Here is a 20,891-nt window from a genome sequence, read left to right on the forward strand (position 1 = left end):
ATTGACCTAATTGGATCAGCATTTGTGTCTTTCATATGCATGTTAAACAAAATTCCTACATTTCTGAAGATTTAAGAGTAGATTAGCATGCATCCTACGTGGTAATGTTGGATGGCTGCATTGTTTCTTGTTCTACCTTACAGTAACTTCTTCCTTATTGTCCTCTTCACTAAAACTGCACTTAAAAAGGTTCTACAGATGATTCTTCGTCATCCATCATGACTACCCAGAATGCATTGCTCAACATCTGCAGCCTACATGAGAATATTTTAAATTTCCAAAATTATAGAAACCTAGTATGTTTCTCTGAGCAACATACGTATGAAAGACAGAAATGTTCATCTAATAAAATCAACATGTCTTCATATGCACAGTTGAAAACAAGTGAATTCATTTTTATGGATGATTATAAAAAAGTAATCTTATTAAGGACTGTAGATACATTGTTGGATGTTATTTCTGCATTTTTAAAATGTAAATGTTTTTTTATGCTTCAGTCCTTTGAGAGTTTTTGTATTTCAGTGAGACCACCCCAGGTATAATAAAGGTTTTCAAAAACTATTACCTCTAAATACTTGAATTTCTGTACAGGTGACAACCTGGTAAAGGCCATCAGAGTGGACAAAGCTCCATCCACAGTTTGTTGGTATTACACTGACAAAAATAAATCAGTATCACCAGAGTCTCATGCAGAGAAAAAATATGAGAAGCATCTATTATACTATAGCTCAAGCACAAAGTTACAAATGTGAGAATAAACTTACTACTCAGTGAATCAATTTACAGTTTCATGTTTATTAAAATGGGACGGATTTACAGTTTGTACACCCCATCCACATTGCATTGATTTAGAAAGCAACAAACAAGTACAAATGCTGTATATACATATCAGTATACACATATTTATAAAATACAATAACTTTTTCACACAACAGTACTGTATTTCTGAAGTGATAAGTCATGGTTAGGAAGTCTTTTTTAGCAAGCAACACTTACACAGTTAGACAGAAAGATGCTGTGCAGAAGCTGTGAATTTCTGTCGTTGAAAGTGAGCCAAGCCTGCAGTTTTATAGTTACTGTGATCCACGTGTTAGAAAAATAGTCCCATGTTTGCAGAGAGTTCCCGGTAGAAATGGGTTTCAGTTACAGAAGGCAAAGCATCAACAGCACAGGCACCAGAGAAACGAGCAAAACTCACGACAGCGACGTGTGTAAAGTCAGACAACTGGAAATACGTTTTTACTGAACAGTCAAGAGACAAACCTTAATTGGGTTTACTTTTGTGTGCTTCAAGGACTCCTGGGTAGTAAGACGTTAAATCAACTCTGGTGTCTTTTATTTGTATGTTGTACAAAGAAACACATTAGATTTCTACATTGAGAAAAAATTAAATATGTATTCACATGAAGGCTGTAAAGTAGTTGCATTGTTTTGCCATTGATGTACCTCCTTGGAGCCTTTTCACTTTAAAACCAAGTGAAGTTTCAGTGAAGAGGACTGTAAGAAGTTACTGTAGAATGAGGTGGAAACATTTATAATAATGCAAAAGTAAGTTTCTTTGTACAACATACAGACAAAAGACATTCATGTTTATCCAACATGTCTTAATATGCAGGGTTCCCTTCATACTGAAACTGGTAAGATCTATACATTTTCTTCCATAGAGGTTGATTTTTGGATTACTGACACTTCTTCTCTTTTCTGGACTTTTTTAGAAGATGAGAGTATGTAGAAAGAAGGACGGATGAATCACATCCTTTGATTTCAGAAAGTTAACACCCTGCATAACAGCCTTTCTCATGATTGTATGTTTGAAAGATCATCTTCAATGACCAGCACATCTATTTGACAAAAGACAAGCATTCAATCAAAAAATAAACATGAGAGGACGACGATTTACCTTCATAAACAGTAAAATCTGTGTACAACAGTTTTATGTAACCATGTTTAGTTTTTTTCAGGGTGAACTCCAATTCCTTCAACATAAATAAATTAATCCACATTAAATTTGGGGGGCATTAAACTACTTTTTTGGCAAAAAGTAGAAGCTTAGCTTCAGCAGGAAGAAAAATAAAAAAGCTCTATTTTGTAAAATTTGCATACACTGTTGCAGACATGCGCATGGTGGACATTTCTTGGAGTCAAAGCTTCATGTTGTGATAAAACAGATAATGTTTGGAAATTACTCAGGGATGAAGCAGGGTTTGTTGATGACAGCCCTGTGAAGAACTTTAAGGCTCCATTATAATCAAATTATGATGTTTTCAGTACCTTTTGAATTTGGGAGCAACATCCAAACAAAATGGTCACACTCACAACGCCACTCGGCAGGAAGTGGTAATAAACGAAATTTGTCTGATCACATTGTTCTTGAAAATGGTTTTACCTTCTCAATTCCCAAAAAGACAAAAAAAGAATATCGGATTTAAGTGGAACATTGATAAGAGGAATGGGCCAGGGATGAGGGGGAAGTGATGCTGTGGACTTTGAGAATTAAAGTTGAACAAAGTCAAACTTCATTAGACTAGGATAAGCAGTGGATCCTGACTGTCTCAACAAAATGCCTTTTATCGATGAACCTGTGAAACTATATTTCAGGACTGGATTAATCAACAAAGATCTTTCTCTTAGCTCATAAGCACATTATGGGCGTCTAAGATCTGCTGGTTTTTTATAGGCTAATAAGCTTGACTCTATTCCCAGATATTCTGACTTTATTTTGATAGTTTAACTTTTTTTTGTCATTCTGACTTTATTTTTGTGCACAGCATTATTGTTCTCTCACTCCTGGACCTAATCCTCTTTCATAAGATGATGGATTTCTGTGAGGTGAAAAAAATCTGGAAGAAAAGACTAAATAAATTGGCAACTTTTTGATGGGATTTGTTCCAAATATCTCTGTACACAAGTAAAAAAAAATTATCAATAATTTAACAATGTAATAGTTGGTCACTCCTACAGTTAATTAGGAAGAATACATCCATTCATTTTTTGTAGTGATACCATTGTTGTAATGAAACATTTAGTTTACAGGGTTTTCACCATCAAAAGGCATATTCTGGGTGTTCTGTAGATTCATGGACTGGAGGAAAATTGATTTAAATTGTTATTCAGCCCAAATGTCAAATGTTTGCTCAGCATTTCCATCTAGTGGTCAAACACTTCTGGCATCCTAAATATAGAAAAACACAAGCTGTGTCACAAAAATCTGAGAATCTTGAATGAGACTACTAATTAACCTACATAATGTCACTGTCAGACAGAAACCTCATATCTCCAATTTTATGAATTATTTTTTTGTTCTGAATAAAGAGTGTGGCAAATAGTCACTCTTTACATCTGTCAGGGGAGTTGACATCAGTGAAATACATCAAAAAGCTTGTACCTAACCCTCGTAAATCCTTTGAATTGGATGCATTTTTAACAAAGCCAAAACTTTTATGTCCATATTTCCTGTCCAAAACTTCTGAATAGATTTTAGCTCAATTTTGCTCAAACATTTATAATTTAAAGACAACCTAGCAAGTGATGATGTAGAAAGGCTCAACTTCAACAAATGCAGTGTCTAATATTTTTTTTAAATTCCTGTAAAGAAATAGCTTTGAGATAAAAGGTTTGAGCCCAACAGAGACGATACTTCCATATCCTTCTTATGTAAATCAAAGTGTTTATTTATGATTAAAATATTTGACCTCTTTGCCTAAACTGAAGAAAACATTTATTATATGACTGTAAAAGACATTTAAATTTCCAGTCATCACCAAACACTATCACCGGCTGGCCACAAAGTTTTTTGTTGGTTTATCTCCATTTGTAAGTCGAAACCTGACCAGTTGTGTATTCTGCTGACGTATTATCACCAAACATTTGATTTGTTTCTTAATTGCCCCTAGTACGGAGCAAATACTACAAAGTTTAACTTTTTGTTGATTACTAGAGAAATTCAGATTTCTTGTAGTGTTTAAAAACTGTTCATGAGACACAGACAAAAGCTTACACTAAAGGGAGGAAATTAAGCAGCAATAAACTTGAAGACGGACATTAAAGACTGTTTCCATTGGTACTATGATGAGTCTTTCTCACATTAAAACCCAACACTGAAATGTGCAACTTAAGACATTATTATTATTACAATAGTGATATGAGGCGTGGGGTAACCAGGACTGTTAAAGTGACAATACTATGCATGCTTCAGGAATATCTGCAACAGGATCAGATATTGTTTAAGATGTTTCTCATGTTCATGTTTGAAACAGCTCAAGACCAGTGCAGTTAAAGGACAGGAGCCTGTGTTTGATTTTTCTCAGTTTAAACCAATTAAAGGGCTTGGTGACTTTGCTGTTGTTTTATTTAATAAAAACTTGCAGTCTGGAATTTTTATAACTGCAGCACAGGAATAAATAGATGAACTCATCTGATTCTGTCTCACACACATTCACTCTCCCTCAGCTTTCTCTGCTTTTCTCCAAATCAAATTTGACTCAGTTGTCCTGTGCTTATCGCTACTCCCACGGCCCTCAGCCATCCAAACACTCAGCATGCCCTGCTTTAGTGTGGTGCCTCTGATCACAGATCACATGGTAGTTTGAAAGAGCAGACTCTCACGTGTGGTTACTGCTATTAGTTAACTGTCTCTTTGTGGGAGAGTCTCTCACTCTCTGGGCGACACAGTGCTTGTGGACCGGCACTCCACCCGGCAGACACACGACGTCGGGCTCACTGAAGGTGTTGTGGCACAAGTGGCATCCCTTCTTGTCAGACACAAAGATTGGCTTCTTCCGCTCTTTAAGCTGTGGAGACAGAACGTCACGGGTCAATGCTAACAACAAGTTTCCTCTTTTCTCAAATGGTGTAGATCAATGGTTCTAAACTAGTCAGGCATCAGAACCCACCACCTCTACGAGAAATCAAATTAAAAAAGAAATTCTGTGTTTATTTCATGAATGTTTGTTAATCAGTATTCTTGGCTACTATTGCACCATGAAGACAAAAGAACACTCCTAAATAGAAAAACTTATTAAACAAAGAAACGTGACAAAACAAACACATTAGAAAAGCACATAACTACAGAAGGATTTGTTTACATACATCTTGTTTCACTCCACTTTCCCAATAACAAGTGGTAATTTTTCTAAGAATTTTCTTGTTATCTTGGGTAAACCAGTTTAATTTCCCCACAAAAAGGAAGATAAATAAGTAGAAATCTTAAGAAAAATAATTTTACTTGTAATCATAGGAAAACCTAAAAAACATAAATGTATGAAATTAATACATAGAGTTTTTGTCATATTTTTTTTTCCCTGGGCCACATTCCCAACCCACTAGAAAGACATTTGCGACCCACTTTTGGGTCCCGACCCACCAGTTGAGAACCACTGTTCTAGATCTTGTCCTAGAATGAAACCCTTCTCTGCAAACAGCAGGTAGGCTACTTTATCGTACTGATGATAGCAATTTCAAACTCGAATCAATTTACTTGAAAAATGACACAAATACTGTAAAATAAAAAATAAACATGTATAAGCACAATCTGTTGTCCCAAAGGTCCACATGTCTTGAAGGGGAAATCAGGTTAAAGCATCCTAATGTGTGAAGATTCCCATTTCATTCAGCCAAGTCCACAAGTGCTGTTTTTCTGCATCTACCAGCTATAATACTGTACTTGAGCTTTCAGCCTGCTGAGCTGTTAGAAAATACAAACATATCAATGTTAGCTCACCCAGGCACAAAGACAGACAACTACAAGAGCACAGCTGAGCAGAGGATGGACTGTTCTTTCTTCAGTCTATGGGACAGACGGAGCAGCATCAAAGTAGTTCAGTGAGACAGTGACCTCTAGTGGTTTCGTTTTTCAATTTCTACTCCAACATAGTAGACACATGCTAATATGAGGGCAATGAAGGTTTTTAAGTTTAAAACACACAGATCTGTTTTTCATACATGTGTGGAAAATAAATGAGCTTTACAATCAGGAACAAATTCATTTGTTTTCCAGATGAAAAAAAGGTTTTCTGGGATACATTTATAAAGTCATACCTGTGGAATAAACATTAAAAACTGTAATGCCTATTTCAGACAGGCTGCATGTGTTTTACATGTTTACTATGTCTTCCTTTTGTCACAGCCCTGTCTATCTTCAATAAATCTTACTGCAATTTGCATGATTCGTTGTATAGCTATATGAGTCAAGAAAATAGAGTAAAAACATTGTGTAAAAAGGAGGGAAGTTTTTCAACAGAAATGCTGGCCTTTTACTTTCAAAAGTACAAAGCTGAAGCCAAATCATACTGTGTTTATCTTCCCTGTTACTTTTTCTACGAATAAGGAAACAGAGAGTTTCAAAAATCATTGAAAGTTTAGAGAACTTAATTAGACTGAGGTATTTGGGCTTGTGGTCTTCATCAGGGCTGTTGAGAAACACACTGCAAACATATTTACTGATGAAGACATTCAAATCTGGTTAAGGTTAATATGGCTCTCTAGTTGTAATTTTTCCATCTATTTTTGGCGAGCCCTCTATTCTCCAGACTCTCCGTGCATGAGACGTATGGTTCAGATGGATGAAAAGTTGAGCTAACACAGTTAGCCTAATAGCCTTGACTTCTTTACATAAATGCTGACATAAAAATCAAGCTGTGGCACAGCCAAGAACTGGCCACCACACATCCAGTCTGGAAAGGCCGTACAAATACTTAATTCGAATACGAATTCATAACATGTACTGAGGTTCTTCTTCTTACCCTGTCATGCAGCAGCTGAAGGTTTTCAGAGTAGGACAGTCCCAGAGCGATCTGGGAGGTGCGGCAGGCATGCATACTGGCCCTAACAGCCCGACCTAGAAAGGGCCGTAGCAGCTGAAGAGACCAGTCCTCAGGGAGCATGCGCAGGACCTGGACTGCATCAAACACTTCACCATGCCGATTAAGGAGGTCCACAGCGGCCATCTCCAGATCTCCACTACCTCCTCCTGCTGATGCCTGGCTCCCCTTTAGATAAACCTCCAAGAGAAGGTGAAACAGCCGCTGTCTGTAGGCAGAATCCCGAGAAGACGAGGCCCATATACAGAAGGCCTCTGCAGACGGGAAGTCTCTGAGCTTGTGCACCAGTATGTGAAGTGCTTTATCGTGCTCTTCCAGTTTTCCATGTAGTGTTGCACGCTCTAGCAGCAGCTGGTCACAGTTTTCAAGCTTACCTTAACACAGCAGAAAGACATGGAAAAAATAGGACTAAAGTCTGAATAACAAACTTTTCTTATTATTTTGCAATAAAGACTGAATCCTGATAATCATAAGACAAATATGACACCATTACTGGTTACTTTGACAGGTGGAACATCTGGTTAAAAAACATATAGTTTTGTAGAAAGTGCAGAGGTATCTTCAGACTTGTGTCTCACCTAAAAGAACCTGTACACTGTACAGGTGCGACTCCCTGAGCACGGCTTGGAGCCTCTCTCTGGCTCTGGTGATCTGCTCTTCATCTCTTGGTGACTTGGACAGTAAAGACAAAACCCTCTCCAGATACAACACAGCCAGATGTGTGTGGAACTTCTCTTTCTAGATTGAAAAGCATTGAAGGAAACAACAAGTCAACAATCTTCCCATTAGAAAGGCTGCTGCGTTCACCATAGGCTGTTGTTTACATTGTTTGTACAGACCAATAGTCACCAGTTACATCAGATATGTCTATATATTCAGCAAAAAATACTTGAAAATTTCACACACAAAAGGAGAAATGTGGTGCATGAAATATGATACAAAAGAAAACAGTTATTAAAGCTCAAGGAGAAAATATTTGATTCCACTTTCACTAGTCATACCCTGACTAATGGACAAAGACTGCCACTTCTTTGTGCAATGTTAGCGCCTCTGTGACATCTCACCTTCAGTATGAATGTCACAGATGTGTAATGGGGGGACTAACAAAGACATTACAGCGGTGAGACAGTGTAAGAGAGGGAGTCAACAGGCAAAATCTGCTTTTTTTTCCATGTTGAGCTTTCTGTAATGTAATGTGAAATCACAGTCAGGGACACCAATATTACACTGCTGGGGAATCAACATCAAAGTGCAAAGGCATAATAATGGCAGGGCTTTGCCGCAGTGTTGTTGCAATATCGCACTTTGAAAGGGACTGAAGGCAATTTTGTCAACTATTTAGTGTCTCAGTAACAACCACATCAGACTATGTGCGAGGGTTTAATACACAATACTGAAGTAAAGCTCTACTGAAAAGAGAGAAATATCTCAGATCCCTTTAGTCTAAGTTGTGCAAATATACATCCATTTTTTTATGTGCTTTTTAGCCCAGTTCAGACCAAAGATTTGCGACACAACAAGACCATCGTGCATGGGACGATGGGTTCACTGAGCAAGATGGTGTGGCGTTCCTGGCATCTGAGCATGCGGATGACAGTCAGAGTCTTCAGTACCAGGTCCTTCTGGTCTTACTATACTCTTGTGAAGCCTGGACTTTGACTGATGGCCAGGGGTGCTGGCTAGTCTACTTTGTGATGACTGTCTTTAGCGCATCTTTGGGTATCATTGGTAAAGCCATGCTGACGTGAAGAGATATAGCATGGGCCTGGCACTTGGGGTGGGAGAAAAAATTGATCCTTAGATGCATCATGATGTGAAGGTGGAAGATTCTGAATTGATTTATAAAAGTCCAATAATCAATAATAATCTAAATATTCAAAATTGTGGAATAGCAGGAACAAAAAGGTGGAACAGCAAAACAGCAAAATTAAGATTACCAGTTGGTTATCTGTGAAAAAGGACATTTTTATGTTTGCAATTTCAGATATGATACAAAGAAAAGAAATAACTACATCTTGCTTTCCTTTGAATTTGAAATGATGAACTCTCCTGTCCCCTAAGCTGTGCAGGCAAGCAGGAAGCACTGCATTAAACTAGACAATACATAAGAAATTTAAAGCTGTAGTAGGTACATTTCTCCACGGAAAATATTATTCTCTGCATCTTAGTTAAATCAAATTGAGCTAACGAAGCATTTGAGGGTTTACATGTGCTGTAAAATTTTGCCTCAATCCTACATGCACTAAATGCATGTATTTAATGTCTGTATAGTATTTAATGGATGGGTTAAATATGATAAAATACTGGGAAGAAACTGTGATTTAATGTGCATTACTGTCCTTGTTGTAGAGACAGATTTATTACACAGTAACTTAGGAAATATATCAATTTAAAATTAAGTTACTGTGAGAGTTGTTGCTGTGGAAACGATGCCAGTCTCCTCCAGTCACAGCAGTGTAAACGCTCAGGCTTTTAGAAAGCTGCACAGCAACCCCTCTCAAGCAGTTGTGATTTTCAACTCGTCTCTTTGTAAATCTTTGGTCTGAAAAGGGCTTTAGATGTGTGTGAAGAGACTTTAGGGGAAGACAGGCAGAGACAGAGGCCCTACAGACCTTAACAACCAAACCCAGTCAATCAAGCTCATGAGTCTGGATTTAAGCAGGAAGGTAAGAGATAGCGCTAACTACTTAGCCATTTCTTGATGGTATGTTCATATTTTAAGATTAGTTTTTTCCTTAACGCCTTTACTTCCTTCCTTCAGACAGAACAGCTGAAGATGGAAAGGAAATGGCAGGAGACGAAGTGGAGAATGATGTGCATGAAATAGTTTATGGATCGATTGCTGTGTTCTGCATAGTTGGAGAAAAGAACAAGAATCTTTCAGGAACCAATCTCAGAATAACAAAATTTGTAACCTTGTTAGCATGCAGGCTGATACTTCTCAATTGGAAGTCCCAGCATACACCTAGTTGGACCCACTGGATGAGTGATGTAATGCAGCACCTTAAGCTTGAAAAACTCAGGTATACATTGAATGACTCTTCTGATAAATTTGAGAAAACATGGAAACCATTTATGGAGTACATTAAAACCAAGCTCACTACCCCACAGAGCTGAATGAATGTAACACCTGAAGAACAGTCATAATTAACAAGTTACTGTTGCCTATGTACCACGTCACTAAATGTAATACCCAGATTTTGTTTTTTTGTTTTTTTCAGTTGATGTAACAGCTGCCCACACTGTTTTTTGTTTGTCAAGTTGTGCAATTTAGTTTTGTTGTGTTGTGTTTTTATGTCCTCTGTAAAGAAAAAGCAATAAAAATATGTTAAAAAAAAAAAAAGAAATAGTTTAAGGATCAAGAATCAACCCTGCAAACTGTGCAATGAAGACTGAAGTCCCTGTACATGGTGCACCTGCTCTACCAACTGAGCTAAACCAGCGACCCAGCTATTTCAAATTTAAAATGCAGTTGATGGTGGGACTGGTGCATTCTACGTTTTTGTTCCTGTTGTAAATCTGCAGTTTAGTTCTTTGCAGAAGTGGTACTGCCAGGACCACACCTGTTGCAAAATTGGTTTTGCCACTCGACAGAGCCATTTGTAAAGCTACATCCTCTTACTGTACCTGTGTCTTTCTCTCCAGCACCAGGTGTTCAAGGTAGAGAAGCAGCGCCTGGTTGTGCTTCCCCAGGTAGGTGATGACATCTTCGGGGTTTAATTCTGGCAGGTGTTTAGTAACAGGCCTCTTAGTGAAGACATGGACACCTTTCTATGAAAAATGAGAAAAAGAAAAGGTTAGTTCACTAATAAATCTGCACAACCTCATCCTAAGACTAAAACATAACCTGACACAGCAGAGAAAGCTTGCAGGACACGAGATAAACAATCAACAGAGGTACATGAATAGCATGATAGTACATTCAATTCAATTTATACCTAAGCCACACATGTAGGGAGTAAAGTTTATAATAGAGAACTCACTAGGACGTTATTGGCTGTATTTTTATTGTAAAAGGAGCCAGAATAGTTTGTGGCTCGTCAGAAGTGAGAAGTTGCACATCAAACCTCTACATTTAGTCTATTCCTATTTAATCCTTCAACATCCAATCAGAATTATTTATTTATACTACTGCAGAAGTGTAATGTCTACCTTGCCTTAAACAGTTAGACCAGGGACTGCTGAGCCCTGTTGGCATTTTAATCAACAATTTATTTTCAAATAAGAATGAACAAATCAACTTAGTAGTTCCTAACAAGGGTTTAAAAGTAAACTTTGTATATACTTTACAGTAAATTAAGGTCCTGGTAACCTACAGTAGGATCTTTGCGCAGGGCCCAGTCTGCATATTTCCATATAAGGTCCAGGTTGGGGCTGGAGCAGAGAAAGTCCACAACATACTCGTAAAGGTCAGATCTTGTGAGGTCCTGCAGTTCACCATCTACTACCCGAATCCACATCTGTCCAAAAACAAAGAGCAAATAAAATCAATTACTTACATATTTTATTGTCTGATTCTATATGAGAACCAGTAACACGTATAATTTTAGAGCACATACCTGTAGTGCTGTTGAATCCTGGCCATTATAATGATAGAGCAGCCCAAGTGCAAAATATCTGTGAACAGAAACAAAAAGACTCTCCCTTCAAACACTTTAAATACTGACGTAAAGGTTAGTTACTAACCCCAACTGGAAAGAAACATTTCCCAAACAAAACCCCACGTCAGCCTGCCTCATCTGGAATATAAAACAAATCTGATTCCCACAGTGTCATCTTTGGTGTTTATGTTTAATTATAACAGTTCATACATGAAAGGAAATGTGAAAAAAGGCTAAATTTCAACACTAATCAAACATAACAGAGTAGTTAAAAAGCCCATATTTAGGTTAATCAGATGACATTTTAAGAATCTAGAGCATAGCCACAGTTTCGAAAAGAAGGGAAGTTTAATGTTTCATTTTGTGTCAGACCAAAGAAGAAGTTAATTTTTTGAGTGGCCAGATTAGACCTGTTTATTTCAGTAAATGAACAACTTCATTTGAGTGTTTTTTTTGTGTGGGATACAGGAAATCAACAATTCTGTCTTTAATGTACAAATCTTCACAAAAAGGTCACAAACAGAAGTGGGTAAAATTATCGGTCAACAATGTGTATCTTTCTTCAAGAGCCAGTCATTTATAATGAACCAACTCATTTCATTGCCTATATTTGCAAGTTGTAAAATATAAATAAGACCCTCCAGTTCATTGTGTATCAAAGCGTGCTTGCACTAAATTTATAACAGCACTTGACTAGAGATATTGTTTGATATGCAAGTGTCTGTTAATGTTTGTTAAATTATGTTTGAAAAAGAGCAACTGCAAACCAAAAAAGGGAAAATATGTACTTGTGATATTTCTCCAGCCATGGTACACTGTCTGCTAGCAGGCAGGAGTTGTCTGAAGCGAGCAGGTCCAGAAGGCTCTCGTGATCCTGCTCAGCGTAGAGCTTTAACAGTGCAGTGTCCACGTCTTCTCTACAGCCATTAACCACCTCTGTGCTTCGTACCTGTACACAGACATAATGTAATGAAAAGTATGTAAACAACACCTGACATATAAAGGACCTAGGAATCTACAAAGTAAATCAGGTTTTACTACATTTACCTCTCCCAAATAACTGATAAGGAATTTCTTGCATCGCAACACTTTCTCCTGATCTCCCTGTGCAAGGTGGTTCAGATCTGCAAACTCGTGAAGAGGAGGGTGGCAGCGAGTAAATGAGGAGGAAGCTGGCAGCAACAGTGGGTAGAGAGATATCAGCTCCCGAACATCCAGCTGACCCTTCCTGCAGGTTTTGAAATACGAAGGTATAAAAGAGCTTGAAGTGAGGGAGGCAGTCAATAACTACAGACAGACACTAGAGACCCAATCACAGAACAAACAGCAAAACTTTTGTGGTAAAGATGTCTGTTAAAGTATGAAGTTGTAACATTTGGGGTTTAAACAAAGTGAAATTAGGGTAGGTGAAGTTAAGCACAGTTATAGAATAGCAACTAAAGTCAGGTTGAATAAGTTTTTCTGTTCAGGAAAATGGTTATATCATGTAAAAGGAGATTAATAAATGATAAATAAACAGGTTATAATAGCACAGAAAGAATGGAAATAAAATAATGTATCTAGTAAATAAAAAATGTACAAGATGTAAAACATTAAACCAAGCAGTGGCTTGATGCAACTTTTCAAACAACCCTAGCTCCATCACATGTGTACGGTCAAAAGCAACGCTCATTGAAATGGAAATATTCATGCATGCAAGCTTTCTCCTTTCTTTAAGCCTGGACAATATTTACAATATGTGCAATACCAGCTGTTTAATCCCAGATCTAAAATTTCTCAATTTAACAAAAGCTGGTGAAGATCTCAAAAATGGTTTCAGACTCATACCTGAAGTGCTCTTTTGCCTCGAGGAACTGAAGTTGGCCAAACTGTATAAAACCCGCCTGCTGAAGAATTCTTTTGTGCAAAACCTATAAAGGTGAAAACACATTACAACATAAGACAATCATACATAATAAACCTGCGAGCAGGGAAAGCTTTCATAGCCTGTTTGGTCCATGAATGTTACAGAACATCATTAAGTAAACATTACACACATTTTCTTACCTGAAATTTTTCTTTGGGAATATTTCTCTGTGCTCCCTCTGTGAGGATCAGCGCCTCCTCTACTCTGTGACTGGCCAGCAAGTCCTGGATCTGTCTCTCCAGAGGCAGGGGAACCAGGACATACACTGCCTTAGTGGATGCCAGGAGGACCTTTCCTACAAGATAAATTGCTCTCTTATAAGATCTTCAATACTCTCGAATAACTGCAAAATGTAAAAAAAAGGCTTGTGTATAAAACAAAAAAGGCTCTGCAATTTTCGAGAGGTGAAGCTTAATGAGTAACCATTCATTTCAACTAATGCAGGCAAGCTGTAGCATGTCGAATCCTACTGTGCTCAGCACTTAGTTCAATTTCTGAACTTCAGCTATTCACATAAGAGGAGCGACACAAGGGCTATTAGAAAGGAAAACTTCAGAAAGGGGGGAAACTTTAAACAAAAAAAACAATGGTATGATCACAGTCTAGGGACTTAACATGGTTTGAAAAATAATAGGCCTTTAATTCATCAAATATGTTAATTACACCAACACATATTGGCTTCTTCAGGGTGCAGTGACACACTGAGAAAAAGAGTAATTATTGCTGACTCGTTCCTGTGTTTGCAGTAATTACTCTCTTCATCTCAGTGTGTCACTACACCCTGAAGAAGGTACAAGCCGGTACATGTTTGTGTATTTCTATGATCGTCGTAGTAACATGAATCCAAGGCCTTTTATATATTAAAATCATCCTCAGTCCAAGGACTTTGATCATTCATACCAATGTTTTTGGTCTTAAGTTTTCCCTTCTCATTAAAAATAATGTGTTGAACTTTTAACCTCCACATTGCATCAGCCTTGAGATTACCAACAAATTCTCTGGTAGAAAGATCTTGCCTGTGCTTCAGTCAACATAATCAGCTTTTAGGCACTTTATGATAAAAGGTTTTCACCCTGGACTCATTAATATTTTTCTGTTTTCCAACACCATTTCCCACTAGGGAGGCACTTGACAGTAAAAGACTTGATTTAACACCATTATCTCCAGTATCAATAAGATGGAACCATTTAACAATCATCAAGACAGTTTTTAGATGAACACTTGTCAGGGGCTAGACCTTAAGGGGCTCTCAAAAATAAATAACATGCAATTTCTTTCTTTCTTTTTTTTTTAAATAGGCTTCTCTATATTTTACTATCTAAAATTTAATATTTTATTTACTCAAGGCTCAAAATTACCACTGTATGAGGTCGCGACCAATCAAACTGGATCATTTTACAACACCTACGCTTTGGTGTACATGTCAATCAGTATGTTTGTGTCAAAGATTAAAACTAACAATATCTTTCTCAAATTCTATTTCATTTAGCTTTTTTTTGTTTTTGTTTTTTGTCTGTTTATTACACCACAGGCTTACCTAACTATAACTGATAGTAGATGAAACAAAGTATAAGCTGCACTTCTGGTTAAAAAATAATGACAATGATAATAATGAGTAAAAGCAAACTGGAATTATAAATCTGGGAGTTTATGTCCTTTTTCTTTATCAATTAACCAAACCATGACCCCAAAACAAGGGTACAAACCAAACCGTGACCTCTGTGCACTATTACACCCCTAGTCATAATGGTAAACTGTGGACAAGAAAACATTGCAGCTGTGAAACCAACATAAAAACACTATTAACTACTCATTTGTTTGCCTTTTCTGTGAACATATGTGTGATGTAAGGAAAGATACCTTCAAAGTCCTGCAGAATATGCCCGTCTCTGAATGAAAGGGTCTGTTTTAGCTGCTGGTCCAACATGCTGTGGATGGTGATGAAACTCTCATCCAAAGCGACTACGTAAGGAAAACACACAGCAGCACCGATCACGCTCTCTGACCAGTTCACAGGAGCCCGCTGAGAAACACCTTCAGCATTGGCAAACATTCCTGGAGGCAGACATGGAGAAATGATGAAGAAGAGGGCTGACAGGCACTGGCACACGTCATACAGACTCCAAATATTCATACCTCTGGAGGCTGACCTGTTTTGACCTTACATGAAAAAATATAAAAGGGGTATGCTAAGAAATCCAAAAAATTATAAACTAAAGAATGATAGAGAACCAGCAGGGTAAATAAGACATACAGTTACAATAAAGTATGCACATTAAATGACATCAGTATCACATTACTTTGAGCAGTTTCCAGCCTCATAATTCCCAAACAATTCCTTAAAACATAATCAGTTAACAAGAGATGGACTCAAATAAGTTGCAGAAAAATGTTGGAAACTGACTGAAAAACACAAGATTATGTAGGTCAGGTGGTGTTGACTGACAGAGCTGTACAAACAAACTAATGATGCACCGGTCTTTCTTGTTGTTTATGGGTAATGATCTCTTCCTGGATCCCTTTACCTCATACAAGAAAACTAGTGACTCTCTTTGATATGCAAACACACTAATATCTCCTGAGGCCTTTTCAGGAGACTCAAAGAGCTGCAGATTTTTTGTTGTGTCCTGACTTACCCAGACCACCAGGTGCTGCTAAAAGGAACTCCTCCCTGCCAATCCTCTTCACTATGGGTTTCCTCTCCTCGCTGCTGTAAGGGAAAAGATCTTGGGAGGCCCCAGTGTTGTAGTTCAGAATAATGTACTGTGTCGCCAGTGCCAGGCACAAGAAGTAACCATCCAGACTGACGGCACAGGGCTGCTCAGGAGTGTTCACCTCTTTGACCAGCTGCACTCTATCCTCATACACCATGTAAATTTGCACAGTCCGCCGTTTTGAAGAGAGCACACACATTTCCACACAGAAAGGATCACCGTTCACTGGATTCTCATTAATGCAGAACGCTGTCACACCTCTGATTTTAGCTCCCCCTCCTGCTGCCGAGGGCACCGTCTCCAGTGTCACCATGTCGACGAGGAACACCACAGCATCACAGAGCACGATCAGACGCTCCAATGCAGATGCCGCACGCAACTCAGCAACTGGTTTCTTAAGGCCCAGATATTTGTGCAGCAGCTTCTGAGCTGAGTAACTCAGTTTCCCCTTAGGGGAAGTGACCTCGTCGAGCAGAAAGTGATGGATAAAGCAGTCATTGGTACCAAGGTACAAATGCTTTCCACAGCATTCAATGCACTCGATGTTGATGCGAGCCTTGTCGCCCATGAGGAGATCTCGCTCCACAGCGGGGACAAGCTCAAAAGCCTTCACACTCATCTCGGCCAAGGCATCAGCACTAGATGACAGAAAACAGACAGGGATCAACGTCAACTATTCAGACAAAAATAATCGATTTGTCAGACCACTGCAGAACATTTTCTTGTAATACATTATTCATTAATAGAACGAAGCATGGGTGTGTCCTTCTTTCCCAGCCATCCCTGCATTTAAAATGCATTAGACAGTTTGGACATGTGTTTGTTTTAGACGGATTTACATTTCAATAATGATGCGAGAGTAAGCCTTTAAAAAGACAATTATTTGTGATATCTGGCCCATTGTAAGTGACACATCAACTTGAAACTCTGTGGAAGAGTGTTACAAACATGTCTTAAAACTTCCTGATATAAGTGCTAAGAAATTGTACAAAATTTCAAATTCAAGACCTGTTAGCAGCCTTGTCTACAGTCAAACACTGTTTATTAAGGGCTGTCAAGATACCATCATTTTAAATTTCAGTTTGATAAAAGTAAGAATCTAAATAAATTGATACCTGTTCCCATACCACAGTATCAAAAATAGAAGTCCTACAGACCCAATACTGGGTCATTTATGTTGTTTAGTTATCAGAATGAAATTTCAAGCAAACTCATACACACTGTCGAAATTGTACAAATACACTGGCAATGTTTCCCACACAGTGTGTATGAGTTTGTTTTTGATTTTGGATGGAAACATTCTTCTCCCAAGCACCCACCTCATGAAATAGATGTTTTCCTGAGCTTCAGCGCTTTTCTATCCTTTCAATTATTACCATATAACCAACAAGGTATCATTATAAAACATTTGATATCAAATACTTGCCTATCATAGTTTTAAATTGGTATAAAATCTCAAAGATGAGACCTCTGCTACAGAGAATAGTGTTACAAACACATACTTTACTTGGTTAAACCACCATGGTATGTCTGACAACCTTTTCCTTTACTTTTTTTTGTAAATAATCACCATCTGTGTATACCAGAGATAGCCACTAGTACATCCCTCCTGTTAACGCACTGATGGAGGAGTGATGAGTCACTTAAAAAAAATATATGCTGTTGTTTTAACTTTTTTGCAGCTCTTTGCTGCAATATCTTGTATTCCTGCACACTAGGATGATGGTTGTGATGCTCCTGAGCCTTCACACATGCAGCTCACCCGCTCTATTTCTATCAGAATATAGTGTGAAACATTTCCAAAGTGAGAAATGTTATCAGAGTGTCTCTATGTACTGTTGATGAGTACTGTTAAAAGAAAAGAATGAGGCAAGGTGGGATGCCAATCCCAATCCAAATACAATGTCTGTCTGTGGGAAACACTGGTAGAGATGCATGGTATTGGATTTTTGTCAATACCCAAATGCCAAAGTTTATGGCAAATTAATTTCAGCCAATACCATGCCGATACAGATATTTAAATGTGGTTCAGATTTAAAATTTCAGTCCTTAAAAAACACAATTTACAGTTTGAAAGTAAACAAATTAACAAACTCCTTAAAACACACCATTTAAAGCTTGAGGATGAACAAAATAACAAACTTAAGTCATTAAGACATACTTAAAAGTGTAAGGAATTATGCTAAACATGGAAAAAGACTTCAGCTGGCTTAGGTCTGTTGGTCCAGGCTAAAACTTGGTTAACTTATTTGTTTGTACAGACAATATTTACAGTGAAAATAGGCAGGGTTTAACAGCCAAATTATTGGTTGTAAATACTAGCAGAAATGTTCAAATTTGTCAATAAGATAGTTCATTTTTGGAGCTAATATCTGCTGTTACCGATATCATGTTGATAATATTGTGCATCCTGATGGAGAATATTTATTTGAGACTTTAAGTGAACCTGCCACTCAGTCAGTTTTACGACTATGATGATACATATAATTCATCATCTTTAAGTTTAACTTCCCCTCTGGCAGACAGACAGCCTGTTTAACATTATAGATGACAGTACATGTTTACATATCCAGTATGGGATTGAGTTCAGGGATTAAGTGCCAAAATATAAAAACACTGCATGCTTACGAGACGATATTTTGCTTGACAGAAAAATGCCTTTTGCTTCTTGACCAATGTAGAGTCTTTCAGGTCCAAGCATTGCCTGTGCTGAACATTATGGGTAACTAGAGACATCTAAATAAGATATTTGACATGGCCTATCCTGGTTGGTTATATTCGCAGTGACTGTCCTCAAACCACTGGTTAGATGCTGTTATTTATAAAGGGTCTTTCAGATATCTTCTGCGGCTGATCTGATACTTAAACATTCTTTCAAAACATGCATAAAGTTTAGAGCTAGCTTCTGCTCGACCATTTGTCTACCTTTTGTTAGACATAACCTCACACTTTCTCTTCTGTAAGTTTGCTCTAGGTAACAGCCCACTAATGACGTTAGCGCTAACTAGCTTACCAAATCTTAAGTGGTTATAAATGAGAGTATAACAATGCCAAACTTAACACATGCTGTCTGAATGTGTAATATTTTGTAACCGAGTAATGTAAAGTGGTTCTGAGGTGAAATCGCGGTCTGTTTTAAATGGGTTAATTAGCCTTTAGCTAGCTTAGCTAACGTTAGCCTAAATAGACTGTTCTTAAGTGTTGCCACTGGTAGCATGCTAACCAACGCTAAGCTAGTTGAGGCTACAGAGGGGCATATGTGCTGAAACACTTTTACAGTTTTAATATTAAAACCATGGTATGTCCACCGTAGACATCTACCGGCTTCTCCTTTCTTGGATGCTGCTCACCAACTCCCTACCTCAGTTTCTAATGAAGCTACTGGCGTTAGCAGGCATACCTTCAGCTGCAGACAGCGCTCAGGACGGCAGGCCAGCAACCAGCACAACAGGGCGAGCCCCACTACTCCTCCAACAGACGCCACCAGACTAATTTACAGTAAAACACCAGTAACGCCATGGTGCTCAGGCTGGCACCGCACCGACTTGCGGAAAATACGGCTTGAATAGTGGCGTTAGGTCTTCCTTGTCCACTATAAAACACCGCCCATTCGCACTGAACTACTCCTGCCTGCTGCAGGTGATACAAGGTGCGTTCAAGAGCGCCGAGCTAGGGTGGAAACTGTTGCCGACGATGTGTCAACACATTTCAGACTGATTTTAGTCACTGCAACAGATTTGTGTCGTTGAAGCTATTGCTGTTCTCAGTTTTCAGGTACCACAGTTCTTCAGGACACTTAGCTGAAACGTCAACATGACAACGCCTGATATTCAGCATGAATGGGGCTGCACTCCTCTTATATGACAGTATGCTGACTCATTGGATTAGATTATGCTACTCTAATAAACTGAGCCATTTTATGTTGTTGAATTACTATCCCTGTTTGTGTTTTGCGGTTATGATAAGCCGTAACTGAAAAGGTGTTTTGGATTATCCGATACTGTTATATTTGTTGCAAAATAAAATATTAATGATATGACCTAGGTTTTGTATGTTTTGGTTATTGCTCGGGCCCAGCCAAATTGAGGGCCAATGGGGGTCAGCAAAATCATAATCATTGTAAGTTGTAAGATGTGCTAATTTAAATTTTTTTTACCTGAATGATAACCACTCTTTTTAAAGCTACAAAATGAATTTTATTGATTTATGATGCGCTAGAACATAGGTGTTTTTTAAATTATTATTTTTTCCCTTAACAGCATTACCTTTTTATTGGTAATGTTAATAATGTGAAAGGCTACACTAAACTAAATGAATGGACTAATGTCAGACTTCTGAGCAAAGCCATGATGTCCACAAATGTCAGGACGCCAGAAAACAAAGAAAAAAGAAAAGTGCCAAAAAGGTACAAAAGTTGCAAAAATGGCTGGAAAGTGGCAAAAAATGGGCAAAAAGCCACAAAATTGATTTAAAAAAGTGTAAGAAAAAAAGTGCCAAAATTGGACCACTGTCATACAATATTTTGCAGCTTTCACCCACGTTTGACATTTTAGTTTACCCCTTTAGCCAATTTTTGCCTCCTCTAGCCAATTTTGGCAACATTTTCTGCCATTTTTAACAAATTTGTGCCACTTTTCACCACTTTTTTACTTTAACCACTTTTTCCAGCTTTTCACCCACTTTTGCCACTTCTGTTTTTACACCTTGTACTCATTTTTGTGGCTTTTAAAAATCACTCACACCCCATTTTGCAGGTTCTGACCCATTTTCCCACTTGTTGCCACTTTAAAACATAGCTCTAAAACCATCTTTGCCACTTTTTCTGCATTGGTTAATGCAACTGTAACTATCA

At 38.0% G+C, this 20,891-nt stretch overlaps 1 protein-coding gene across 1 annotated transcript; it reads right to left on the reverse strand.

Moving 5' to 3' along the window:
- Positions 1 to 775: 775 nt before the first annotated feature.
- tgfbrap1 (transforming growth factor, beta receptor associated protein 1) lies at positions 776 to 19,682 on the reverse strand. The gene is made up of 13 exons (XM_041786561.1): positions 19,440 to 19,682; positions 15,962 to 16,677; positions 15,186 to 15,380; positions 13,466 to 13,620; positions 13,247 to 13,329; positions 12,467 to 12,647; positions 12,208 to 12,368; positions 11,378 to 11,435; positions 11,135 to 11,278; positions 10,446 to 10,589; positions 7,397 to 7,556; positions 6,741 to 7,192; positions 776 to 4,790 (listed from the first exon to the last, which is right to left on the reverse strand). The coding sequence occupies exons 2-13, from the start codon at positions 16,656 to 16,658 to the stop codon at positions 4,602 to 4,604; spliced, it is 2,619 nt and encodes an 872-aa protein (XP_041642495.1). The 5' UTR covers positions 16,659 to 16,677; positions 19,440 to 19,682; the 3' UTR covers positions 776 to 4,601.
- Between the last annotated feature and the right edge of the window lie 1,209 nt (positions 19,683 to 20,891).

The sequence above is a fragment of the Cheilinus undulatus genome, linkage group 1 (genome assembly GCF_018320785.1).
Source record: "Cheilinus undulatus linkage group 1, ASM1832078v1, whole genome shotgun sequence".
In the NCBI taxonomy this organism is placed as follows: domain Eukaryota; kingdom Metazoa; phylum Chordata; class Actinopteri; order Labriformes; family Labridae; genus Cheilinus; species Cheilinus undulatus.

Excerpts from the sequence above, each read along its gene's own strand:
- tgfbrap1 (XM_041786561.1), bottom strand. The coding sequence starts at position 16,658 with ATGAGTGTGAAGGCTTTTGAGCTTGTCCCCGCTGTGGAGCGAGATCTC. Across the intron at positions 13,330-13,465 it reads TTCCCAAAGAAAAATTTCAG|GTTTTGCACAAAAGAATTCT; the intron begins GTAAGAAAATGT and ends TCACCTTTATAG. Across the intron at positions 12,369-12,466 it reads TTATCAGTTATTTGGGAGAG|GTACGAAGCACAGAGGTGGT; the intron begins GTAAATGTAGTA and ends GTCTGTGTACAG.